General features: G+C 43.8%; 2 protein-coding genes across 3 annotated transcripts in view; one reads left to right on the forward strand and one right to left on the reverse strand.

Annotated features, from left to right (window-relative positions):
- Positions 1-1699: 1699 nt before the first annotated feature.
- abhd3 (abhydrolase domain containing 3, phospholipase) lies at positions 1700-16093 on the forward strand. Its single transcript, XM_018757687.2, has 9 exons — positions 1700-1867; positions 2936-3099; positions 6971-7153; positions 10005-10050; positions 12718-12830; positions 13082-13255; positions 14832-14880; positions 15011-15176; positions 15638-16093. The coding sequence occupies exons 1-9, from the start codon at positions 1706-1708 to the stop codon at positions 15814-15816; spliced, it is 1236 nt and encodes a 411-aa protein (XP_018613203.1). The 5' UTR covers positions 1700-1705; the 3' UTR covers positions 15817-16093.
- Positions 16094-21931: 5838 nt separating this feature from the next.
- The window catches only part of greb1l (GREB1 like retinoic acid receptor coactivator), a 43290-nt gene continuing 37319 nt past the window's right edge, over positions 21932-27902 (reverse strand). For both annotated transcript variants that reach the window (XM_029253580.1, XM_029253579.1), the window contains 9 exons: positions 27660-27799; positions 27249-27416; positions 26179-26383; positions 25897-26047; positions 25158-25373; positions 24758-24899; positions 24453-24668; positions 23893-24031; positions 21932-23445 (listed from right to left, as the gene is read on the reverse strand). In XM_029253580.1, the coding sequence (XP_029109413.1) occupies positions 23282-23445; positions 23893-24031; positions 24453-24668; positions 24758-24899; positions 25158-25373; positions 25897-26047; positions 26179-26383; positions 27249-27416; positions 27660-27799 (1541 nt within the window). In that variant the 3' untranslated portion in view covers positions 21932-23281. The remainder of the gene's footprint in view (positions 23446-23892; positions 24032-24452; positions 24669-24757; positions 24900-25157; positions 25374-25896; positions 26048-26178; positions 26384-27248; positions 27417-27659; positions 27800-27902) is intronic.

Here is a 27902-nt window from a genome sequence, read left to right on the forward strand (position 1 = left end):
CATTCTGGACTTGTACAGGACCTGAAGGGTAGACAGGAGTGCACCGATGATCCTCTCAGCCGTCTTGACCGACCTTTGCAGCCTATTTCTGTCCGATTTGGTAGCCAAGCCAAACCAGACAGTTATGGCAGTGCACAGGACAAACTCAGTGACAGCTGAGTAGAACTGGATCAGCAGTTCCTGTGGCAGGCTGAACTTCTTCAGTTGGCGAAGGAAGTACATCCACTGTTGGGCCCTTTTCATGATGGAGTCAATACAGGTGTCCCACTTCAGACCCTGGGAGGCTGTCGGACCCAGGAACCTGAAGGACTCCACGGCTGACATGGTGCTGTTGAGAATGGTGAGGGGAGGAATATGCAGGGGAACAAAAAATTCACTGTGCCCCGATTAATAATAGATAGGACAGGAACCTGAACCAATTTACTTTTTTTCAGTTATTAGCCCACGTGTGGTTTAAAGAAAATTCTAGTAAAAACTTTTGCGGTGTTCAGTTTTCAATATAAAGGTTTTTTTACACTACATGTAAGGTTGTTGAATATATTCACTTGTACATGCATTGCTTATATTTGCCCTGGGTTTAAACATTACTGTTTTGACAGGATTTTTTTAAAAATTAAAAATGATAGTAGTGCACAAAATTGGCTACTCTTGTGAGCTCAGAAATTATGAACATGTATACCAGCACTGGAAAAGACTTTTTTGTTCTCCAAAGGCATGCACTGTACCGTATAATAGAATTTGCACTTTATGCCTGTAGGTGGCAGTACAGACATGGAAGGTGCACCGCCCCCCCCCTGAAGAAAAAATGTTCTTTTTAATCACAGTCTATTAATCAGATGTGAAATTTATCACTAAATCTCTAGAAGATCCCCAGGAAACTATTTATATTGCAATGACCCCCACTCCGAAATTCCTGAAAAAAACACCTCTTTCTGACAATTAAGACGCAGTCTTGCCTAAAGAACTACATTTCCCTACAACATGGTGCTCGGGCTTAAATGTAGTTCTGTCACACGTGTTAAGGGGAAATAAAAAAATGTCACTGTAAAAATGCAAGATACTTTGCGCAGCTCCGTTTTTCCAAATGAAAATAAAGACAAAGCAGTTCTTTTTACAAACCAAGTTTTATTTTTCTTTGCAAAGCCAGCCACGTGTTTGATGACGTCACATGGCCGTGCTGCAGGAGTCAATGACACTGTCACCTCAGGTATTCGGTAATTGTATCAGGCGTATACATGCAAGCAATATTTATTTTGCAGTGGTACTGCTTGCATGTGTCAATGAGAGCACGCTTAGCTCGTGGTCTTTTCTCCTTTTCCGGGTGCATATGAAATAAATATCCGTCGTCCCGCACAACTTTCAGGAAGGTGTCCGGGGACCACATTATATTATCACCACACTAGTCACTAGTGGCTTCACGCCCAGCGCTCCTCTCTGGAAGTGTCTTTAACTCTTATATCGTGGAGTGTCCTCACCGCGGGTGTCACTGCGCTAATTCCTCCCTCTTCAGCGCCCCCATCAGGCCGGTGACGTCAGCAGCATCACCTTGCGTGCGAACGCGGTCGCGCACTGCTCGCTCTCCTTGGTGCTGCACTCATTTGGCACGCACACGCGCGCGCACACACAAGATACACACACACATACGCACCACGCGCTGTCCGTCCATCCTCCGCAACCCGCGGCTGTGGTACACCGGTACCTGGCGATGATCGCGCTGGACCTCGACTTCCACGTGCTGACAAGGGACTTGTCCGTGTACCTGGAGAACCACGTCCGAGTGGGGCTCTTCGGCTCCGGAGTGGGGCTCTCTCTGGTGCTCGGCTTCAGCGCCGCGTACGCCTGTTACTATCTCATCGCTGTGGCCAAGGTGGGTCTGGGCATCACTCACTCAGTCCTGTTCTATTTAAAACACAGCATAAGGATACATTTGTGTCTTTTTTGTATTTTGCCACCTCGCCGATCATGACATCTGTTCTGTTTGATTGATATTATTCCTCCGATAACATTTCACTCGTCAATTATATACATTGTCCAATTTTTACATATTTTTTGTTGTTTTATTTTGAAAAATTCTCGATAAATATATTGACTCTGTCTGACTGCGTCCGATTTTATAATATATTGAAATAATTATCCATGTTCACACGTGTGCAGTTCTGATTGTGCATGAAAGATCTCACTCAGCCACGTGAGCTCTTTACTAATGATTATTAACTTTATTTAAATTTTTTTTCTGTTCACAATAAACTAAACGTGTTGTTATGGTGTGCTTCACAGTATGGAAATGTGAAAACAACACATATGCCTGCGGCGGTGTCATTAAACACAAAGACCATCTCCTTAGTGTGGGATCGCGATCGATGCTGAAAGTCGTAGCGAGTCCCGAAATTACCGTAATAACTGTAACAACCTGGGCGCATTTTGTGAAATGTCTGTGGGTGTTACAGTACAAGGGTCACTTTCTGTTATTGTTTAGCTTTTTTATTTCTGAAATGTCATCTGCAAAGGCATTTATTGAACAAATATATTTTGAGTAATCTATGCATTATTCAGAACATAAAACTAAGTATAAAGTCTAGCTCCTTATCGTCATTCACTTATATTAAATTTATATAAGGTTTTGTCTGATTTTTTTCATTAAAAATAATCTCAAAGTCATTTCTCTTCCTATTTTGGATACTGTCTAAAAAGCTTTGTCTAGTATTTGACAGGGTCAGCATAGGACAGGAACAACCCACCAATATACCACTTATATTCTGTTTTCCATGTCCATTCTATTTTTCAAACTGTGTTTTGGGTTGTGATGCATGCCATGTGCACTGATCCCATGCCATGGGAAGTTTGGTAGCCTAACTATGTAAACGGGGAAGGGACCGGCGTGAGAAGTGATGTCGTCCACAAAGCAGTTCCCCCATAGTCTCCTGTTTCTTTGCAGAAACCACAGCTCGTTGGCGGCGGGAAGAAGTTCTGTCAGTTCCTCAGGGAGCAATGCCCAGTGGTATCAGAAACCTATTACCCCCCCTTCTGGTGCTGGGAGAGCCGGGTTCAGACCCTCCTCCGACCCTTTGTGACAGCCAAGCCCTGGGTCAGCTATAGAAAGTAAGTGATCATTACCGTAGCACAGCGGTACAGGGAGTGTGAGCATTGCTGAAGTACCTTTGGACAAAGTACTGTCCCCAGAATGGTCCAGTAAATATACACAGCTGTGTGACTTGTACATGGCCTTGAATTATAATGTTAGATAAGCTATGAAATTCTATTAATATTCAGTAGCTGAGTGATTTTCCATAGTTTTTCAAGATTGCTATCAGAACGATACAAGCCTGGGTTGCAGAGATCCCATCCCAATTTTTCACCTAAGAGTAAGTCATGTGCTATTACTGTGCTGTCACACTGGTTCTCACAGAAAGATGGATTTGTTAGTATGGAATTAGTTTGCCCTTTGAATTTTGTTCGTCAGCACGATTAGTAATTAGCTGTTTGTGAAAGGTTTCATTCTTTTACATCTGCTTTCTGCAGCAAAGGATAAATCTCTTCTGAACTGGGGCTTAGGCGAGAAACTGGAAGCAGCCCTTTGTGCAAAGGTGTAAGCTCAGCCTTACCCGGCCGCTCTGGCACATTCCGTTCAAGATTATCAGCCTGGACGCTGAGCAAGTGCTCATTAGGGGGGCTTTTAAAATCAATCAAGTAGGGAACGTTTCCAAGACTCGTGAGGTCAGAGGGGTCCTGAAGTACAGTTGATATTACAGAATCCAGAGTACTGGATTGCAGGCCCTGTCAGATTTATGGCTTCAGACTCTAACTGAACTGGCAGTGTCAACTGACCGATAGTGAGGCTGTATCAAAGCTCTTCGAGAACTTTCCTAGATGACTAAGGGTACTACAATGGGAAGGTGGGATTTGAACCTGGGTCCTTGCAAAGCAGCAGCTCTGACCACTCTACTGCCTGCTGCCCTGAAGAACTAAAAACTGGCTGGGATGCAGAATTTCAGGGCAAGAATTCATCTGGTCTTAGTTGGGTGGGGAGAGAGACACACACCTTAGCATGAAAGGAACATGGAGCCAGAAGTGCAGTCCTGCACCCTGCATTTTGTCTGTATTTATTTTCTCCTGGGGTGACACAGTGGCGCACTGGGTAGCACTGTGGCCTCACAGCTTTGGGGTTGTGGGTGCAGATGTGGATTTGAATCTGATTTAGTCCATGTGGAGTTTACACATTCTTCCCATGTTCTTGTGGCTTTTCTGCTGGTGCTTTGGTGTCCTCCCATAGCCCAAAGGCATCTGTTTCAGAAGAACTAGTAACACTAAATTACCTCCTGTTTGTTCAGTATGTACAGTATGTGTGTGTGAATGAAGTGTGTGTGATTGCCCTGCTCTTCTAGGGTGTACCCTGCCTCCCATTCAATGCTTCTGGGATAGGCTCCATGCCAGCTAGACCCTGCATTGGACAAGAAGTTATTGATAATTGATTGATGGACTACTTACTCCTAAAAGTCTCCAGAGCAAAGCATTGCTGATCTGAATGTAATATTCCAAAATGTTATGGAATGTCCAAATATGATAGAACAGATTTTTCTAACCCTAACCGTACCCTTGGAATGGGTGTAAACCACTAGCAACTTCAAAACTGACTAACACACAATAACTTCAGATGGGAAAATTCTTCATCAAAGTTTTTATGTGGTGAAAAAAATGAAAATCTGAACAATGTAATTCCCCTGGACTGCACCCTTCAGTCAGAATATGTTGACAGAAAGAAATGTGGAAACTTGCACTTGGTGGAGATTGGTTTTCAAAATAAAACTTTGAAATTCCTACCTCAGGATCTATGAAGCTCAAGATGACCTTTGAAACCATGTTAGACTTTAGCACATGCAAAAGCTGCAGTGATGTTAGTTCTTGAACTTAGAGCCTAGGGAGATATTCCGGGCCCACCCATGTGCACATGAGGGCATCTGGAAGCATGCTTCTCATTCCTGTCATGAGAAACGGTGACATTAATGCATCTACAAAAGCCATGTCCTTCACATGCATGGAGATTCACCCTCATTTGGTAGGTGCTTCCTACCCAGTGTGACCTTGTGTACATCTTTAATGCTCTTTAATTTCATATGAGCTGAGGGTACACACACTGCTCTTTCACTTTGATCGATGGTGGAGCTTCCCTCTAACCAGAGCTTTTCCGCTCTGAGACCCACAGTAATGATTCTATTCTCAAAGCCCACATGAAAACCTTTTCTCTCCATACTTCTGTTTCCTTCTTTAGGTTTTGGAATGCTCTTCTGGAAAATTATAAAAGCTATTTGTAAAAACTAAAAATCAGAGAAGTACACCATCAATAGGTTGGTAAGACAGACCAGGGGAAAATCTCTGTCTTCCAAAGGCAGGTGTGAACTTGTTACAGAAAGCAAAACTGCAGTTATTGTCTCTCAGCTATCTAAAATATAACATTTTTTCCAAAGTAACATGATTTCACACATGCTGTCTGCTGAATTACTGGAGATATTCATATCATTTACTTTGTTCAAGTATAGACCCATTTTGGCATCTGAACCAACAACCCTTATGTAATAGACATCTGATGTGAACCATTAACATGAGCAGTTACCCTGCATTAGTCTTCTATTTAAGGTATAGGGATTTACCCTGGTATTTTGACTCTTCCACCTCCTTGACCACATTCCCCCTGACGAGGGCAGCAGGGAATCTGCAGGGGCACTTCTTAGAGCGGTACTCCACTGCCAGCTCTTCTTGGAAGCATACTCATTATTGTATCACAAACAAACAATTCTCTACATATGTTCGGGACAAAGGGCTGTTTGAAGCACTTTGTGCAGACTCAGGCGTTCCTGAACCAGATTAGAAAAAAACATTTTACAGAGGGAGAAAATTGCTTTTTATAGCTGTTTATATTGCTTTGTTTAAACAGAAATGATTAAAGACCCTCTTCACATATTAGGGCATAATAGGCATGTGTGCTTAGTGCAGCAACTCAAAAAGCTGTACATTCTATTAAAAAATTTAAATTGGAAGTAATACAAAATGTTACATATTTAATGTGTAAATATTAAATAATCATTTCAAATATTGAACATATCTCTTAATGGGCATTAGGTAGCATAGTGCTAAAAGCTGCTGTTTTGCACTCCCAAAGTATTCCTTCTGCTGTAGAAGCCTTGATCAGAGTATTTACCCAGAATTGCTCCAGTAAACATTACCCAGCTGTGTATATGGGAAAATAACAGTTAGTGGCTTAATGCTAAGGGTTGTTTTAGAGAGAAGCATCATCTTAGAAAATAAGTATAATTTCAAAAGCATGCACACAGAGAGTAATGCACATACATTTGCAACCTAGGTTATACTTGAAATGTCTGGTTTTGCTCTGAGATTAGATTAAATAATGACCAGTATAATGTGGTTCATGTAATGCCCCCATTTTACCTTTGAAGCCAGGACACAAGGACAAGATGTTGTATGGTGAATGGACTGGAGTTTTAGTTTATCTTTATCATTATTTACCCAAGACATGTGCAAAGGTACATTAATGAAAAAGGCAGCAGTTCAAATGCCCTCATGGGAGATCAGCTCTTGTATAAAGCATATAAAGCTGAATTTCCAGAAGAGTGTAAACATACAGGAAGTGTGGGGAAAGAGCTATGTTCACAGAAATAAAGTTGTATTTAAAAACAAACACAAGTATATCGCCTTAAAATACTGATGTGATAAGTGTGGCCCTTAACTGTGCAAGAAAGCAGATGCTTTCAGTGGTGTCTCATTGGCAAACAATCTGCTGGAAAACAGTACTCAAGGAAGAGGGGTTGGGTGGTAAATGACAGTTTAGCCCCTCAAATACTGCTGGACCCCATCATTGTCACTTAGCACCCTGTCCAGCTCTGGCTAAATATAGAGGCGTGAAGGAATGCAGGTGAATCGCGTTGCTGCCATGTCTGCCTTCCTCCGATGCCCACAGTGAGCTGATTAGAGCGGCCGATGGAGGGCAGATTTCCCTTGACTGGTTCGACAACGATGAAAGCAGCGCCTACCCCACCCCGGCAACGCGGCCCACCGTCATCCTCCTGCCCGGGCTCACAGGAACCAGCCGCGAGTCCTACATTCTGCACATGGTCCAGCAGAGCCGTGAACTGGGCTACAGGTGGGTGATAGTAGACCCCTGTCCAGGGATGCCACACTCTCCTTGGGCTACATTGTACACTTCTGTAGAATTTGGTTAAAGTTTCATTGGGGGGACACAGTTCGACTGCTCGATTGTGGGTCGGTGAGGATGTAACTCAACCCTTGACACCCCTTTTTCACCCTCCACCAGGAGTACACTTGTTTTCACATTTCCAAGAGTTTCCCCAGTGTGATCAAAATCATGCACGCTAGAACACTTCTCAACATTTAAAGTATGTAATGTTCAGTTCAGCAGTCAACTCTTTATATTTTCTCATTCATATTGGGGCTCAGAAAGGACTGAGGTTTGAATTTCTATCTTGCTGTGTTTCCCTCAAGCAAGGTACTAACCTTGAAATGAATCCGGCAAAAATGACCCAGCTGAATATACTGGGATGTCACTGTAAGGAGCTTAAAATTGTGTGTTAAAGCGTGTGTCACTTTGGAGAAAAGTATTAGCTGAATGATGAAATAATTAAATATCTGAAAAAAATAGTTACTTTCACTTCGATATTCCACATACCAGTTTTGCTGCTCTGCTATTCGGTGACATACGCAGTAAATACTGTATTATATCTTTAGAGAATACTCTTTATTTCTTGGCATGTACCTAAACCCACCCTTAAACCCATTGCCTAAACCCGTCCCTTTGAACTCAAATCTTGTTGTTTGTTGCTTGTCACTATATTCACACTTTTGTGGTGTTTGAAGGAAAGAAGACAACTCAGTACAAGTACTCCGTTCATTGGCTCTCAGACTTCTCCTCAACTCGCATTATACAGCTACACATGTACACTGGACAACTCACTCATTTCGCCTAGCTCCTTTGCTAAGAGTCTGGGAGGAACGATTGATGCGAGTAGTAGGGGTGCGGTGGTGCAGTGGGTTGGACCACGGTCCTGCTTTCCGGTGGGTCTGGGGTTCAAGTCCCGCTTGGGGTGCCTTGTGACGGACTGGCGTCCCGTCCTGGGTATGTCCCCTCCCCCTCCGGCCTTACGCCCTGTGTTGCCGGGTAGGCTCCGGTTCCCCGCGACCCTGTATGGGACAAGCGGTTCAGAAAGTGTGTGTGTGTGATTGATGCGAGTCTGTCATTCTCTCAACATATTGAAGCCACAACCCGGTCCTGTAGGTACATCCTGCATAATATTCTTGGGATCCGTCCCTACCTCACTTCTGACTCCGCCCAACTACTTGTCCAGGCTATGGTGACTTCCCGTCTGGACTACTGTAACTCTCTCCTGTGTGGCCTTCCTGCTACTGCCATCAAACCTCTGCAGCTTCTACAGAATGCCGCTGCATGAGTTGTGTTTGATTTGCCAAAGCGCTCCCATGTATCTTCTCTACTCATTTCTCTGCACTGGCTTCCTATAGCTGTCCAAATCAAATTCAAAACCCTGGTTATTGTGTACAAATGCATCAATAGAACTGCTCCCAGCTATTTACAAGACTTCATCAACCGATACACCCCAGCCAGGCCCCTTCGCTCATCTATTTCCGCTCGCTTGGTGGTCCCGCGCACGAAAGGCAAAGCTCGGAGGTTCTCGGTTCTGGGTCCGTTGTGGTGGAACGACCTTCCCCTCTCATTCAGAACTGGGGAAACTCTTGTCTATTTTCAAGAAGGGTCTGAAAACTCACCTTTTCCAGATCCGCTTGGACCATGATCTCTCCAGCTCATTTACGGTGTAAGTGTTCACGCATCGTAACTCCATAAGCATTCCCAGATACAGCCTTTATTCAGCCATTACTCTGGCATTGTACTTGCTCATTTGTGTATCGTATAATATTTAAAAAACAAAAAAAATTGGTGGGAGGGTATCGGGATTTGTCTATCCTGTGTCTTATGCAACTACTTGAACGATGAACCTCGGTGGAGTAAGTGGTAGGGAACAAACTAGGTTTGCTTGAGACTTTCGTGTCTGCAGCTATGTCTCCTTCTCTTAATGTAATGCATAAATTGTACTTTTGCTGAGATGTATATCGCTTTGAACAAAAGCATCTGCTAAATGAATAAATGTAAATGTAAATATACACATATACCACACATATCAGAATGGGCTTCATTCTGAAATCACCATGTTCCACAAACCTTCCTACCTGCAGTGCTACGCTTCACATAGCGCCAGCAGCCCACAGTGAACCCATTCTTTCAAATAAGGCAAGACCAGTAAAGGAATGGGACATGCAAGCGAGGGTGGAGGGTGGGGCGGCTGGGGGCAGACTCAGCATCTTCTAGCCCCTCAACTCCGTCTTTACAACTTAATGAATTACAGTGAACTCCCAGCAGCTCTGCAGGCTTGCAGGACGTGTGGGACTCATTAAAGGGGGGGGAAGGTACACCCCCTCAGCCCCAGCAGCTTTGGCCTCACTTAAACAGAGATAGAGACACCACAGGGGGTGAGGGGAGTTGCTTCTTTGCTCCTGCAACATTGCCCACACGGATTTCCTGCACCCCCAGCAACACATGCCCCGCCATGATGCTCTCTCATCTACGGTATGAACGCTGGCAGACAGATTGCAGACTCATCATCTGAAGGGATCAAGTAAAACAGGGTTTGAAAATGAGCTCAGATGGTATTTCCTTTGAAGAGCTTCTGTCAAAATATTCCTTTGAAACTCTCATGTAGACATAAAACCACCTTCCAACCCGTCAAAATGCAGAGGGTTGTTGTCTAGCGCCGTTTGAACCTGGGGTTCTTTATCCATGGTCTGTAGGAACTCGTAGTGATACTGAAATGAGCCAGTTAAGAATGATTATGCCGTTAATAAGCTTTAACTTATCTTGTTTTAATTATATTTAATGGATTTCGTATTTTATGTTTCCTACATTTCAGATGTGTCGTGTTCAACAACCGAGGGGTATCTGGTGAGAAGCTCTTGGTAAGAAAATGCATGCGCTTTTGTAAATATGTCTTTGTTCAGCAGTAATTAATAGCTGAACAAAGGTCTTAATAGTATTACCATTGTTTATCACCAGTATTTTGTTCCTTTACATGAACCATTTCACTGTCACGATTTAGGGTCATGGTGATCTGGAATCAGTACCAGGAAGCATAGGGCACAAGGCAGAAAACACACACAAAGGGCAATATGGCATCACAGTTCACAGTAATGTAGAGAGAAAACACACACTATGCACATACAGAGCTGGGGTAACATTCGAACCCATAGCCTGGCAGCAGGGATGCTGCAACAGCACTAAGTCACCATGGCACTTCTGTCAAACTGCATTCCACATCTGAAGAAGCAGATATGATTTTATATATTTCAGATCTTTCTAAAATAACACAAGCACATTAAAATGCTTTCCAGTATTACTTTTTGAAGCCATATTTCTAATATTATCATTGTTCCTAGTTTCACTTCCCAGAATATAATTACATCTGGTTTACTTTTCTGGATTTTTGCATGAGGTATTCACCCCTGCATTACTTCCTAGCATTATTCCAACAGGTGTACTTCACAAATTTAATGTGCCACACTAGCCTACATTATTACAGGTGATGACTGCGCTGTATTCTTATATCTGGTGTAATCACCACCATAATACACACACACACACACACACACACACACACACACACACACACACACACACACACACACACACACACACACACACACCGCTTGTCCCAAGTGGGATTGCAGTGAGCCGGAGCCTAACCCAGCAACACAGGGCGCGGGGCTGGGACACACCCAGGACAGGATGCCAGTCCGTCACAGGGCACCCCAAGCGGGACTCAAACCCCAGACCCACCAGAGAGCAGACACAAGCCAAGCCCACTGCGCCACCACGCCCCAGTGCTCCCCCACTCTAATATGTCAGACTTTATTATGTCAGGTATATGGTTCAGTATGGTCACAACTAAATAGCGTGGTGTTATGAAATTAAATGTTAATTGATTATTTGAATAATTAATAATTTGTTATTTTATGCAAATTTATTGTTCTTCATGCATTTCTTTGCACATGGACAGCAATAAACATGAATCGCATCAGGGTCCTTTATGTGACACACAAATCCTGTGGTATGTGGGTATCTGCTGAGAGTCTGTGGTTTCCAGGAGCTTGATAGATATCTTCTTAAGCGTAGTTTTTTTGGGTTGTACACTTTCACGTTTCGGGACCCTGTCCAGAACCCAAGTGCAGGCTGTGCTATTCTGACGCTCAGGGGGACGTGTACCCCGTGAGATGGGAGGTGACATAGCCAGTCGGATGTCTGGTGCAACATATGTTGCTCTGGAGGGGTGGGGTGTGGGAGGGGTCAGCACGTGTTACACACGTGTTCAGAGAACATCTTTATCACTTCCTTGAATAAGCTTCCCGGGCTGAGCCTAGGCAAGCAAACATAATCCCAATTCTGGCCATTTTTCCCTTAAAATAATCCTACAGTGCTTCCAATTTAGTGGGGTGCGGGGGGGCACTGTATTTCTAAACCAAACAGTAAAAGCACCTAGATCGCTACAGCGCTGCTCTCACAGAATGTGCCTCATATAACTGCAGTGAAGTGGCCGGCTAAGCCCTTCAGCGAGCAGCTGTGCTGTAGAATGAGCAAGATTTATACTGCTGACACCGTGCGGTTCTTCACATAGGTGCGTGGGTTGCAGACTGAGTTTATTTATTTATTTGCTTAGTCAGCATTGTCATCCAGCTGGACCACAAAGAACTTTCCTCCAGATACGGTAATTTGTACTGAACCTGTGGTGTCGTGTTGTTCCATTTTTTTCTGTTTTTTTTTTTTTCCTTTTTCCTTCAACTTGTCTGCACAGCTGTTTTATCACAGATGTCCTTTGGTTCAGGGTTTCTCATTTGATGTCTGGCCTTTAGATCCTGGGCTCGGTGCTACACCACAGATCTATGCTGCAGTTTTCTAATACACAGAGTTCAGTTGTTCCGTTTGGAAACAGAGACTCTCATGCTGTGGGCTGCCCGGCGTGGAGAGTGGTGTCTTGTCTGAGAAGCTGGTGGTAGCGTGTTCTTCTCAATGGCTGCATTGTGCATTGTCTGTGTGTCTGTGGAGCTTCGCTCATCTGAGCCACAGTGGCTGGTGACCGTAGCGGTCCTTATTCCCGGACCGATCGTGGGACAGTGCTCTCCTTGTGTGTTTCATGACCATGCTGGCTGTGGGCCAGACCAGTAGGAGATGTACACCCGCACACTGCCCACCAAGGGACATACCGAGGGTCCCTCCCCAAGCTCTTGGCTGACAACCACAGCTGTGTCTTGTCCGTGAGCTGTCGCGTCGAGCATCGTTTTTCAGCGAGATGGTCCAGCGGATCCTCTGAATGGGGAAAGCCAGGTCCTGGTGCTGTGACCCAGTATTTGTAAGACTCATCTTTTAGGAGGCCAGCGATGTATCGTGTGGCACCGTGAAGCAGACAGATCCTGAAACATAGTCCCTTCTGGGTCTGGATCTCTTTCTTTACAATCATTATACCTCTCTGAATGTAACATGAGAGTGTGGACTCACATAGCAGCGGAGGACTTGTGTCTCGGTGTCTGAGAAAGGGGGACCAACCACTGACTTGCCATTCACGTGTTTCACAGACCCCCAGGACATACTGCGCTGCCAACACAGAAGACCTGGAGGCTGTCATCGAGCACGTGTACCGCAGCAATGAGGCCGCCCCGCTCATGGCAGCAGGGGTCTCCATGGGGGGGTAGGTCCCCTCCTGTGTCCCTCTAATAGGGCAGTGCTTATACGCCTTATATGAGCTCACTGACCCCAGTAGTACACGTCTGATCTTACCCCATGTTGATCATCTGCTGCATAAATAGCAAGCGAGGACATTAACTGGATCCTAGGCGTGCCATTGACATATTGAAAAAAATGAGGCATATGTATGGCAAATTTGAAATATCAATCCCCTCAACAAAAAGTGTCTATACTATGGTCTTTATCCCTCCCTAGGATGATGTTGGCCAATTACCTGGGCCGCAAGGAGCAGGACACGTGTCTGCGGGGGGTGGTGGTCTTCTCAGCCGGCTGGGATGTGTTTGAGTGCACCGCCTCCCTGGAGAAGCCCCTCGACCGCTTGCTTTTCAACTCCTACCTCACCAGCTGTCTGCAAGCATCCGTGGATCGGTATTAGTCTTTTTTTAATTTAGCTGTTACTATTCTCAAAGGTGACTTACAATGTAAGGTGTGCACACCAACCTACTTACAACGATTAACCATTTATACAGCTGGATGATTTTTGCTGAAACAGTTCAGGGATAGCACCTTGTACTAAGAGCAGGGTCCTACAGCAGGAGCAGGGATTCAATCCTGGGTTCTTTGAGTGCGAGGTGACAGATCCAAGTACTATGCCACCTGTGGTCTGGGTTTGACCCACTAGCATATACAGTATAAATGGTGGCGGTGGGCTGGAAATTTGTAGTTATAATTGCGGCTCAGAACCATCTGATAATAAACTTTTGGATGGGACATTTGCAATATTTGAAGTCCAAAGCCATATGACATATTACTAGCATTTTCAGCATGTCAGTAAGTAAAAGTTTTGTCTATCTGAATGACGCTGTCAGCTCAGGTGAGCGTCAGCATGCGTGTGTATCATCCAGATCTGTACTGAGGATCTTGCAGTAGATTATGTAAGAGGATCTGCCCTTGGCCTGCCTTACAGAGAGAAACCCTGCTGGGCTGAGAGCCTAGTTTAGCTCCATGCCTCCCCCACAGGGTGGTGAGGAGGGATGGCATTACATCATACTGCCCTCCCATCGAAGACCCCGCCCCAAGGCCAGTCAGCATTGCCATATGATTCGGACCAGGCTCCCTCCCTCTGCATCACAGGTCCACATTGGGCTCAGCCTGTCATCTCTACCAAGAGATTGGACCGCCATTATTGCCCCCATGGGCAGTTTACCGTGAAATCTAAATGGCGCAAACCCAAGGGCACGTGATATGTAAAGGTGGCAACGTGCTGCATAAGCAAGTGGCTGCATTATCGCTGCTCGTCTCGTCTGTGAGTTCATCTGGTGGAAGAACAGTCCGTCCCCCCCTCAGCCACCCCTCCCCTGCTGACTTCTTTCCACATAGATCAGAAGACAGATACATGAGGAGGGGACGAAATTGCTCTGTCGCTAAAGCACTAATATTTCCTGCACATGTGATATACACATTTTCTATTGCATTTCAGAAAAGTCATAAAATGAATACTAAACATAATAGTGTTCTTGGTTTGAATACCCTCTTCATGGTCAAAGTTAAAGTCAGATAGGGCCCATCATTGATGGAGGCTTGGCTCCATTGTGTCTGGGAAGGGACAGTAAGGCTGAATCGTGTCTGGGAAGGGACAGTATGGCTGAATCAAGATGCTGCTCTTTCTTGCTGTCAGCTGAAGTGTGCTTATAGCGTCAATCGATGCTGGTCCTTCTGCTGCCTGATTTGAACTGCAGAGAGAATGGACCGGTCCTGTGACGTGTGGCAGTAACCTCACTTGTCCTCTACATCCTGTAGATGGGCTGTCATCATGGCCTTCGAAGAAGCTCGTAATGCATTGGTTTTCTGATTGTGCCTCCATTGTGTAATAAACACAGCAAATATTAGGTTAAGTAACCCCCATTAGCATAAAAAGTAATAAAACAAATCACTGCATCAATGTATTTTTTATTGTTGCCCTATTACTGTTTATGGTACTTTTTTCTTTTTTTTTGTTTTTCAGGCACAGACCTGTTCTTGAGAAACTTTTTGACATTGACTATGTAATGAAGGTATGTCTGGGGCCACTCAAATTAATTATATGCTTTTCATTAAACAATGGGACCATAATGTGATTATTTTGTAGACAGAAAGATAGATAGAAAGGTTTATTGTCAGCCTTCGCTGCCAAATTTTCCGCAGGCAAAAACCATCCGCGAGTTTGACGAGAGGTTCACGTCCATCATGTTTGGCTACCCAACCAATGAGGACTACTACAGGGACGCCAGCCCCATCCACCGGCTGAAATCCGTCCAGATCCCCATGCTATGCCTAAACGCAGCTGACGATGTGTTCTCCCCTAATCATGGTGAGATATAGTAACATGATACTAAAATGATACTGAGTAAATTGTGTATATGTAGCTGAAATGTTTTAAACATAACTCTAAATGAAGCAATGGGTAACACAGTGAGTGAAGCTGTTGCCTTTGGGTTTGGAGGTGGTAGGTTCAAATCCCACCTCCTGTTGTAGTGCCCTTGAGCAAGGTACTTTCCTTGAATTGTTCCTGTAAAAGATACCATACTGTATAAAAATGGGTAAACAATTTTAGATCGAAATTTTTTGAGAAAAAACATCAGCCAAGTCAGTATCCCTTTCACCAATGGTTACCTTTGAATACGTTTTAGAATATATACTCTACATTAACATATAGACGTTGGAAAAACGAAGTCTGAGTCCGTATGGTTGATTTTATACGTCGTTCTCCAGCTGTTTGTTGATGTGAGGAGGAGTCCCAGTAAAAGATTTATGTTACTCTCGATCTCTCAGCCATCCCAGTTGAGGAAGCGAAGCAGAACCCCAACCTGGCACTCCTCATCACCTGCCATGGTGGCCACATTGGCTTCCTGGAGGGCTTGTGGCCCCGGCAAAGCACCTACATGGACCGGGTCTTCAGGCAGTTCGCCAAGGCTGTCATCGAGCAAGGGAGCGATCTGAGAGACCTTTAACCTCAAGCCCTGCCCCTTTCCCTCTACTCACATGCAAAAAACCCAACTGCATTACATCTCTGAAACAATAAAATGTAGAAGGGCACATTTCTTTCAACGCACATTCAGCATCAAGGCCAAGGCACGAGTAGCATTCCTGTTAGCGCCATGTTAGCATACGTCCAGCACATGTTAGTGTTGTTACGCTGGAGTAGAGAGCCTTTGTAGAAGGTATGACATGTAAAATGGATGTGAAATGGTCTGTTATTGTGTTTTGTCATTTTGCTTTGTTTTTGTTTGGTTTTTAACAGAAGTACTGTACTAACTTATGCGATTTTTAAATTACCTCTATTTTTTTAAAAGAAATAATCTCTTGTGTAGCCATAGTCCTCAGGGAATTTGTTTTGTTTGTCTTCTTGTTTCTTGTTCTGCTGTTCTTTTTTTTTTAATAGACAACATATCTTCCTTCTACATCCCAGATGTTGTTTGAAGTTCTTTTCTAATGCAATGTACTACATGCACTTATTTTCCTGACACCTTTTACAAGTGAAATCACCAAATATCTAAAAAATGTATGTAAAGGAGATGCTAATGGTAGTAATCGTTGAAGATGAGGAATGTTAAATTGCACTATTTTAGATAAGGTGTTCTGAAACACCTTCCAGCTATGGCTTAAATGTCTGACCTTTTCTGCTTTTAGTAAGTCTGAACATAGGAATGTAGCAACTGCAAGTCCGAAATAAGTAATTTATGAGTACCACAGGGGTAACTCTACGACAGTTTATACACATCCTGATGTCTCTGATAAGCCTTAATCTCTGGTGTTTGGATGGCGAGTTTCCCCTCTGCGGGGTAAGTGGGGGACGTCCATTGTTTGGCCTACAACTTCCGCTCTGCCTCTGAACGGTGCTCTTGTCTCAGGGGTTCTTAACCTGGGGTCCATGGCCCACTTAGGAGTCTGTGAATAGGCTTCAGGGGGTCTGTGAAGGGTAGAATTGCCCTGAAAACAACACAGTACAACTAATTAAAAGGTAAAGTAAGTTTATAAAGTGAAAGTAATAAAAATGCAAAGTAATTTTTACTATACAGTTGTTATCAGTAATTTAATTCTGTATGAAGGCAACCATGTTTCATTAAAATACATTCAGTTTGATATTTTGACCAAATTCATTTATGGACATTTTTCTAGGAGTCCTCAGCTAGATGCTTAAAGGGGCCTGTGGTCTAGAAAAGGTTAAGAACCTCTGTCTTTTCTTGAAATTTCTGCTCTTAAACTAAGGTAGAGTCCACTTCAGCATCAGCTCAGAGCCATAACTTGTTGAAAAGTGGTTTAGTGACGTCGCAAAAGTACAAATTGACTTGTGTCGGTCATTCGTAGCCTCGGTATCATTGCAGTGTGCACTGTCTTTGCGCCGTCGTTTCTGTGGGACCCAAAATGTGCCGAATTTCGCTTTAAGGCCACCGTGCCCTTGAGTGCTTTTTGCATGTCTCGCTGCTTCTCTGTAGTGTTATCTTGTCCAGCTGTAACCCGTAGCAAAACAGACAGCATTTTCTACAGCTAAGACTCTTAACGTATTTGTACAAGGATTGTCTAACATGTTCATGCAGCAATAAGGTTTTAGCACAACCTGCAAATAATGTACAAATGTGTACACGCATATGGATATATTACTGCGTATGCTGTACTTATTAAATTGTGAAAATGACTCACCGTTTTGCTTGCTTCTGTGTTGATGTCACATTCAATTACTGGAAATATCAATTTTACATTTTATGCATTTCATTTCACGGGAATGTTAAGTTTTCTGTTGGATTCACCGAAATCTCGAATTCCATCTAACTTCAAAAACCTGAAAGTGAATATTTTCATTTGCGATATTTCTGTTAGCAATATTATATAGCACAGTTAATTCAACAAACCCTTCTGATAATACTGTTTCTACAGTTCTCAGCATCATCTGTTTTTCCAGCGTCAGCATGAATACACCTTTTGACTTTTATTTCTTTGCTTTAAGAAACACAAATATAATTGCTCTGAAACAGCTGCTGAAGTCCCAACACAAGATCAACCGCCCTTGGTATAAGACTGACCTTAAACATGTACACTGAATTCAGTGACCGCAGCCCTGCTTCGTACTCCAAAGCTCACCCTTTTCACCCTGGCAGAGATGATATATTGCTCTAATGAGCCAGCAGTCTTTGCTTTATTTTGTTGCCAGCAGTAAGACGGCAATGTGAAATTCACAGCGACACCACTCTTTTGCACCTTGGGCAGGGCATGAGAGGATCCCTTCAGGCATTAATCCCCAGTCATTTGCTGTCGAGGACACCGGACAGGGGTGGCACAGGGCAGTGCAGCACAGCAGCTGCAAGCACAGCTGTTTCCTCAGGAGGGCTGCTCCTCCAGGATGTCCGTCCATGCTGTCCTCTTTCTCACGGATCCAGTGTCTCAAAATAGATTCTGATAATTCACCGTTGGGGACCACTCCTAAGGAGCACCTAGACTGTTGGACTACTCTTGTGAAGAGATATCAGTTCAGAGGGAGAAGAGGTTACAACACTTTGTGAGGGCCATGGAGCCTCACAGAAGGCCCCAGGAGATACTCTGAATTTCTCTCATGCTAAGTGCTACATGCTAAATGCTAAGCACTTCCTGCTCAGCTTCTGTGCTGTGGATGTCTTGTTAACATCTAACTTTGGATCTGAATGGAACTCGTCAAGACCAAGTAAAAACAAGAAGTAACACCACGTTATATAGGTTTTAAAATATACCCTAATACCAAAGCTAAACTAATTTGGCCAAAGACAGACTAATTTAGCTCTTAGCTGGGAATTGTGCAGTTATCATCTCCCTGTTGTGACAAAAGGCTGTCTTAGTAAAGCATGTCATTTGACTTATAATGAAGACTTAATTTGAGCACTCCACCCTCAATCGACTACTACTGTAGTACCATGGAGCACTCATTAATATTGTGGATTTAAACAAAAAGAAAAATCTGATCTATGAAATACCCTGGTTAGTGATGTTAAAACTTCAGTCAGAAAGGAACCAGGGATCTTCAGCTAATAAGAAATGCTTTAGTCCAAGAAGTCTTTAACAGTACCATTGTTAATAACATTAACCCTTAATATTAAAAGTGAAAACATAAATAGGAAATGGCACCCCAGCATGCTGTTCTACACATATGTGCAAAAAGGAAGCCAGCTGCAAGCTGTCACTGCAAGCTAGGAAGCAGGCGTGAGTCTCCCATGGGGCTCCTTGCCAACAAGAGCCCAGCAGAATGCTAGCTCAGGAGAAACTGTCTCTGAGCTGCTTAACTGTTGCTGAGGAACAATTACATGGTTGAACCATCAGTTTACATTGGGGCTGCTAAATGAAAGTGCTGATGTGTGGTCAGTGCTAGGAAAATGTTGGGCAAATGTTCCTTGCTACCACTTGAAAATATAACACACTGAATGAAGAAAATCAGCTTGCCCTTATTGTTACTTCCATTATGAACTGTATTGCTTCACAATCTGGATATTTGGCAAATCCAAGGTCCTTAGTACTGGAGGCAGCAAAGCTACCCTGCAGCATTATGAAACCTCCACTATATTTGACGGTATTTTCATTGAAGGCCTCATTTTGTTGTCTGCTAACATGGGGCTAACTTACATTTCTTAAAACCTCTAATAGTATTTAATCTGTCTGTGGAGCCTTTTCCCAGAAAGGCTAAGGCTTGTTCAGGTTAGATTGAGCAAAATGCAGGTTAGCTTTTTTGTATCTTTCTTGCAGCAGAGCTGCCTTATGTTTACTGATAACTAGAACATCCTCCATCCTTCTTGAGGAAACTTTTCAGGAGGAAGATGCAGCAAGCTAATACAGGTACAAGAAGTATTTAGAGGTGGTTATCATCTCAAAAAGCTGCACGACTAAGTATTGATTCTTGGTTGCTTTTTTCTGTTTCTGTTTGTTTTAAGAGGTATGGTTAAAATTGCTTTGGTACCTGCTAATTTGACCAGCGTTGTATAACAAATTTGAAGAATGGCATAATTTTGGAAAGTACTGTACCAAAAATTCCATAATTCAAAATAAGTTATCATAGGCCTATGAAAAGAGCTGTGTGTGTGGGTCTGCTGTAGCGTGTTCTTTTGGCTTCAGCCTGGACCTGGAAGAACTGTGAGGACAGGTGTGACCTAGAGTTACAGGAAAGCGGACCCAGCAATGCCATAACTGTTATCCACACCAGATACCATCTCACACACATAGCTTGTGACAGCACTTCTACACATACTCTGAACTCAAACACAGCCCGACCAACTTGTGACATTACTGCTGATAGCAAAGTACTGTCACTGGCATCTATTTCTGCTCTTCAGACCCTGGAGGTACAGAGACACATATAAATTCTGGTGGACTATAGTCCCTTATGGAAATGAGTTGAATAGAAAAAGAGCAGGACGTAACTCTGAGGAAATCCTCTGGGCTAGTGTCCTATATCCGTGCCTTGGAGGATGAGGCTGGAACATCAAGACTTGCAATCGAATCCTTCCTTAATGTTACATGACAGCAGCTCTGTTTTACTAAATCATTTATAGCTGACCTCCTTACCCCACCCCAGACACACACCTCCTGCTACATTTGCAGTTTGGGAGCAGTATGCAACTCACATGTGAAACCAGAGAATTGTAAAGCAAGGCTTACTATGTGAGGTAAGAGGCAACCTACAAAGTAACCTGCAGTGTCCACCTCACTGGACCTAGGGCCTCTGAGAAGTGCGACAACCCCATGAAGAACCATCACATTCCCCAGCAGTGCATTGCATCATGTCAACATACTCGTATGCGAGTCCATTCGTGTTCATACCTTTCACTGCTGTGCCAAACATTCACCCTGTGACAGGTTGATTATTGGTTGTGGCATCATGCCCTTGACCGAGCAATCAGTTCTGAAGACCTGCTTGATCTGTCGTGAAAACTGTTCCACATGGCAAGTAACAAAGGTCAGAACTGTGGGTCCCTGATGATGTGGCTACATACTGACACAGAGCTGCTGCCTTCGGGTCCAAAGGTCACAGGTTCAAATCTGACTTCCTGCTGTAGTGCCCTTTAGCACTAGTTTACCTAGATGAACAAGATTGTTAGGCTCATGCTGTAACAGTTATTCCAAAGATATTGAGAGGGTAATCATCTCGGGATCTGACTTCATCAGAATTTACATCTCAAAAGCAGTTGATAGGGTATAAGGTCTAAAGATGAACTTCAGTCCAAAACAAGCTAAAGATCAGATGCCCATAGGAAGCCCCTTCTTGCACTACAAAGCAAGGTTTCTTTTTACAGATGGCCAACTGCATTATGAAAATTGCATTTCATTAAAAGCCAAGAAATGTGTACCTAACATCCACAGACGTTTCATCACGGTGTAGACAAAACTGGGAAATCAGTGAAACAATTTCAAGATTGCCTTTAATAACATTTTGCTACATTCATCAGCTCCAACCAAAAAAAACCAAAAACACAGGAGATCACATGTTCACAGATCCAAAACGAAACGGAAAACATGAGGTAGGTCAGAGGCGACGAGAATGCCCGTAGGCTAATGTGATGCTAAAATGAAAGTGTATTCCTTTCAATGCAACAATACATCTCTTGGGAAGGCAAGTTGGCTGACTTTTGGCATGGTGCTGCTACCCTGCTTTGGCATCACTGTGCAAAAATTGAGCCCTTTGTATAATATTTTGCGGAGCTCATAACACATGAAGCTGTCCACATACAAAAGGCATGATTATCAGCACAGCCAACAAAATGTAACATTTTGATTGTTTCCCAATGCAAATCATGTGCTGAACTGATTCAGTTTTATAGTGCAAGATTCTAGCTTTTAAACTGTCTTCCATTTCCAGACTCATAAAATATTAAGAAGAGTCCAGAAAACTTTGATTGGGATTCTGATCTGAAGTATCCCTCAAGAACCTGAAGAGCACCATGCTGGTGAGATCCAGTCCATCATGTTAGGTCTTCTTGACCATGTAGATCAAAAACTACAGGGGAAATTTGACCAGGTTATGTGCACTTGTTGTTGGATGAGTTCAGTCTTGATAAACAACGAAAGGGACAGGTTATTCATCCAGCCAGCACGATCATAACTTTTAAAAAAAAAAAAAAAATTTACAAAAAAAAAAAGCGCTCACACAATAAATAAAAATTAATCTAAAAGGACTTGCGTTTCATTTTAAGTTAAACATAATGCAGATGTACACAGGTGGTAGGTAGATTCTTCATCTGGTGACCACAGTAAACAGAAAGACATTAAAAGTGACTTCTGATTACAAAAACACAAGCATTAAAAATCAGTAGGGTTGATTAAATATATTATGGTAAGTTCATTTATGTAAACAAAACCTTGTGTTTCTGATAAACCCCAATACAATACCCATTATTCTCAAAAAATATACCCTTAAAACATCCTGATTGGTCATAACGTTCTTTCTTTGGGATTGAGCCTCCAAACTGGTAAATGACACAAAAAAAAGCCAGCTAAAGGCAGATTTCCTTGCCCCTCCCTGTTACATACATTACAAAATGATAATGTTTTTTTCCAGGTATTCATCAGTTGGCATGGTGATTTGGCTGAACAACCAACTGTAACAAACTCTTGCTCTTTGACATTTCTGTCTTTATGTCTTAGTCGACCAGTAACGTTTTGGCTCTGGAAGACAGGGATCGGCAGAGATCACAAATACTATGAGGTACGAAACACAGTAGCACCAAGCGAGAGCTGGAATGAGGGGGCGGTCCGAGCCAGACAGAAGAAGACAGAACCAATGTTTCAGAGATTGCTCTTCTCCACAGTCTGTAGTTCCAGTGTGTGGTGTGTTTTTAATGCAGAAATCATTGCTCCAGATGTGTAGATGTAGCCATTTCAAAAAGCGAGAGACTTTGACATCTCCTGTAATCTGGAGGCAAAGTGAAAGAAGTCACATCTCCTTGATGATCAATGGACCTCTCTGAGGTGACATTCAGTGCAGCACATACATTCTTGAAATTGGCAGTTTGTCTTTAAATTGTGCCCATTTTTACTGATTCTCCCCAGTACCTGAGATAATACTTACATTCAACCGAAAGTACATGAACCAGTAGGCTAAACTCTCAGGGACTAAAAAATAGTTGCATATTCATTTCTGGTCTCTGGCTCATTTGTTTTTAGCTGAGGGTAAACTTTGATTTCTAGTCAGGCATTGTTCGGGGTGCATTCGGGGTCCTTGCAAATCCACATTGACAGGTACTCTACGCAGGTGCTCTACAATGATAAGCAGCTTCGGCGGAGGGGAATGTGAACATCTTCCGAAGCGTGGTAGCCACTTTCACTGTGTCCAAGAGCCTGGTCCTGAGAGCCTAGCGCCCTCTAGTGATTTGGAGGATGATTGTAATTCCAGCACGGGGCTGAAGAAATTCGCCGCACACACGATTATCGTCTGCAAGGAAGGGAAGGGTCAGCCCCAGGGGTTCAGACATGGCGACCTGTCAGAAAATAGAGGGGCCGGTCCTCACTGCAGTTGGCCGTCTGGAACTCGTCGCGCAGCCGAAACTGCCACTCGTCCTCCAGCTCCAAACGTACAATGGTCTGGCGCAGCGAGCTGCGGTCCTGAGAGATCACACACAGGGTGGCACCTGGGGGTGGGAGAACTGTGAGCAGTTGGGTTCCAGACCCAGGGATACAGTCTGACTCACCTTAACACAATAACAGAGAAGAAGCAGGAAGAGGCAGGTAGGGGCCCAGCCTTTTGTCCTTAAAGTTGCTGGTTCAAGCTCCATTACCTGCTACTGCTGCAGTACCCTTGACAAAGGCATTTACCCGAAATTACTGCAGTAAAAAAAATGTTCAGCTGCATAAATAAATCAAATACCGAGTCCCTATGATATAAGCTATAATTTAATAATTGCAATTGTTAATCATCTTTAAGAAACCTTCACTACAATCTACTTTACATATAATTCTTTTAATAATTTATTCTGCTATACAAATGTCTTGTTGAAAAAGATTTTAACTAAATCTGTCTTTCCAGGACAGGGTATCCAATGGTTATGCTGCCTTTGAGGATAGGATGAGGACCGTACCCTTGAGGAACCGGTATTTCTTGAGCAGGTCGGAGACCACAAAGGAATCACAGAGGTATAGCAGCAGCCCACTGAACACCAGCCCCGTGTGGTCCTGGTTGAGGGAGTGTGGCCGCGAGCTGATGTAGCAAACCGCCACCTAGGGGTAAGGCACTGTCAGTACACTGCTTCATAATTTACACCGCGCAGATCCATTCCTCCGTAATCAGAGCTGCAACCCATCAAGTGAAAAGTGACATTCTAAAAGGTTAAGATATTGAAAAAAAATTCAAATAAATATAATCAGAAACATGAAGAGTGGCATTACATTATCATATTTGACATATTTAAGAGTTCTGGTTATGTTATAGTGGCAGCGAAGAATGAAAGGTTCTGTAGAATGGGCCACAGAAACAGGCTTTTGAAGGCAACTACTGTTTTCTCTCTGAACATCAATTCAGCTAAATTTTATTTGAAGTCCTCATAGAGGAGACTAGATCAAAAGTCACAGAAAGGGAACAGATGGATGAGCTTCCATCTCCAATGAGCCCTGTTGTTCCAAGCGGCTGAGAGCGGCTCACCTCTGGACCCATGTTGAGGTAGCTGTCCACAGAGAGCACGGGGTGTCCGCCGTCAGGTGTGGCCTTGGGAAAGAGCCTGTGGCCTCGCAGCTGGAGGAACTTCTCCAGTAGCAGGTGGGATGGGGCATCCAGAGGGGTGTGCTCGCTGTCTGGGGCACACACATACTGGGAAGGGCTTAAGGGGGCAGGTCCTGGGGAGGTGGGGTCTTCTGATACCTGTGAACAAGGACGTACAGCAGTGAGGGACAGGTGGGGGCATGGAGAGGCTCTGTCACCATGAATGGTGAAAGGTCAAAGGTCAGCACCCTGAGCCTGGGCCGGATTGGAAAGCCCTTGCTTCCACCAGCGGGGATGTGCTTCCTCATCATGCTGAAGTGGTTGAACCGGCAGGGCAGCAGGCCGCTGCTGTGAGCACGCAGATTGAAATCCACCTCCTCACAGCTGTACCTGTGGGCGGAGATGGGGTAGGGGGGTGAGGAGTGGATTGGACCAAAACCCAAATGGTTTAAATTAAGTGTTCTTAAGATATTATATTCCTTGTCATCATTAATGAAACAGCAACATACAGTAAAATATTTTAAATATGCTGCAAAGGAGCAGATGCTCTTAGAACAACAGATTACAATAGTGTATAATTTCGGAAATGTTCAAAAAGCCCTCTAACAACACGCTGAGGTGTAGCTCTGTAAAACCCCACCCACTCACTTGTTATGGTCATATGGCACATTCTGTGTCAGATCTACATTGAGCATGACCAGGTCTTGGAGGTGGCAGCGGGAGAAGGGGGCAGAGGGGCAGCTTGCAGCCAGGCTGTTGCTCCACGTGCAGATCCCGCAGGCGGCGTACAGGGTCACCTTGGGCGTGGCCTCCATGTGCTGCAGAACGGCTTTGAGGGAGATGTTGGTGGCCTTGGCTGCGTGACTGAGGGTGGGGTGGGGGTGGTGCAGGAGGTTATGCCATCACATTCTACTCTCTCTCTCTGTACTTACTGTATAACAGCCATTAAAATTCTTCTCAGCAGTAGAGCAGTGGCTAAAGCTACTGCTGGACTCAGAAGTTGCAGGTTCAAACTAAATTCACCCAGCTGTAGAAATATAAGTGGCTTAAGAAAAGAAATCACCTAAATGAAAATGTGTAATTTTGTGATCTTGGAAGTCACCTTGGACAAAGGTATCAGTTAAACAGATAATATCACTTGTGTAAAAGACTGCAGCGAGTTTATGTTGATGACCAATTTACACCATTGAAGGTATTTATGAAGACACCAAGCCAGTCTGTTTAGGAGTGATTTATGCAAATTATCTCCCTTGTATTGTTATTAAATTAAGGCCAGCTCACAGTTAACACACAGCTGCAGTTTTGTTGGTGATATATCTGCATTGAGACACATTTGTGCTAATGTGTACTTCAGGTGCTCCAGTGGAAGCGGCGGCTCGCCTGTTACCTGTCGCTCTCTTGGGGGCGATGAGAGTACCAAAGCACGCAGGAGTCGTCCAGCATCACCACAAAGGGCCACACCCCCTGCTCCTTCTGACGCTGCCGCTCTAGCTCCAGGTTGTGGCAAGACAGCTCCTTGATGATCAACCTCACCGCCCCTAGGGGGAGCCACGGAATGAACATTGGTGACATCATTAGACATATGGGTTTAAAATCCTTGATCAAAACCCATAACTCTTTAATATGAAACCAGATACTAGAAAGTTCAGCATTTCTCACAGGTACTGACCCACTCCAGCACTGTTGAATTCAGCAGGCAGCACCAGAAGGATGTGGTTGGGCCAATACTTCCTATAGAGCGGCATCTCGTATTCCTTGACAACCAGGACGTGCAGGTGGGGGGCTGCTTCCATGGCATGAAAGAGGTTGAGCAGGCCGTGATCGTGCCGGCCCGTGGTGGGGGTGAAGATGGGGCTCTTTATCTGTCCAGGGTCCTGTCCCCATCAGACAGACAGACAAACACAGTTACTCCAGCACACTGGACACACCAAGACCCTGACATCATAACACACAGACCAACAGGACAAGACTGACCAAACACAATGACACACTGAACACCACCAACAATCCAATGTGCCAAAAGGACTACTAGAGAAAGACACTGTGACTTTGTATTCGGATGGACTTGGGTTTGAATCCCTCCAGCTGCTGCAGTATCCTTAATGAAGGTAATTACCCAAATTACTGCTATATAAATGGGTGATTCATCTATAGTAGCTTAGTGTACAAACCTAACACCTAAATTGATGTAAGTGGGAGAAAAGTGTCCCATAAACACAGAGCAATAGGTGTAAATTAAGGGCTGCCTTAAGCTGTTCCCCAAAACAGTAACAATGATGTGGATGAGAGTTTATGCAACTGAGCGTGGTTAGAACGTGCTTGACTTTCTCCCTCTGTTTATTGTTAAATCAGAGCCCACATTCTTTTTTTTTTTTTTATGATGTTACAGAACATTAGCCTTATGTACATAATTGGCAATGAAATTCATTTTATTGTTAGTTTACACCTGAACTTCCCTCTGTAAATAAGTGTTAACCTTTCTTCCACCAGAAAACTTAACATTTTATCTGTGTCATAATTCAAAGGAATTCTGGAATGCCCGGACACCCTTCTGGAACATATCATCATATCTGTGAAATATTGAAAGCTTTGCCCTATTATTATGTATGTGGATGGGTTTGCAGTTTCTTAGTATATTATTTCTGTCTCTATGTTGCCATGACCTGATCATGTTCTACTGTAAGTGTTAAAGCATGATACAGAAAAGAGGGTAAAGCAGTTATACACATATGCACATACTGGCAGTGGGTCCGAGGTGAGGGGCAGGCGCAGGCTCTCCAGGTGGCTGTCATGAGCGCTGAACACAAAGTACTGCTCCTTGGATCTGGGGATGATGAAGTGCAGCTTGACCTCCTCGCCCAGCCCCGAAGAGCGGAAGGAGAATGCGTGGACCATGCAGTCTGACACCTGGATATGAGTGTGTGCACGTGCATGCGCACACATGAGCACAGAGTCAGCATTTCGAAGCAATGTTCATTCAAAACAAAAGCTCAGTTCTGCTTCTAATGCAAATTCAGCTCAGATTCATCTGTGCCCAAACATTTCCAGTTATAACTAAACTGAAGCCAAACTAAAATATGACTTTTTAATATTCACATTCCCAATGTTAATAATTCGAAAGCAGCAATTTCTAAACACAGACCCACTGACCTCGGCAGCAGGGCTGCTCTCGCTGTAGCGGTGACACTCTTCACAGTGATGAAATGCATTGTGGGCTGCAAACTGGGTCAGCATTACTGATACGGTGTCTCGCTTGGCCATTGTATCCTCTTTGCCATCCAGGTTGTGGTCTGTGAGCAGACACAAGAGAGAAAAAAAAATAAAAAATTAATTCAGAAGTTAAAATACTTCATTATTATTAATAAATTAAACTACAGAAATGGGAACTGATTT

Source organism: Scleropages formosus, chromosome 7 (assembly GCF_900964775.1).
Source record: "Scleropages formosus chromosome 7, fSclFor1.1, whole genome shotgun sequence".
Taxonomy (NCBI): domain Eukaryota; kingdom Metazoa; phylum Chordata; class Actinopteri; order Osteoglossiformes; family Osteoglossidae; genus Scleropages; species Scleropages formosus.

Excerpts from the sequence above, each read along its gene's own strand:
- abhd3 (XM_018757687.2), top strand. The coding sequence starts at position 1,706 with ATGATCGCGCTGGACCTCGACTTCCACGTGCTGACAAGGGACTTGTCC. Across the intron at positions 14,881-15,010 it reads ACATTGACTATGTAATGAAG|GCAAAAACCATCCGCGAGTT; the intron begins GTATGTCTGGGG and ends AATTTTCCGCAG. Across the intron at positions 15,177-15,637 it reads TGTGTTCTCCCCTAATCATG|CCATCCCAGTTGAGGAAGCG; the intron begins GTGAGATATAGT and ends TCGATCTCTCAG.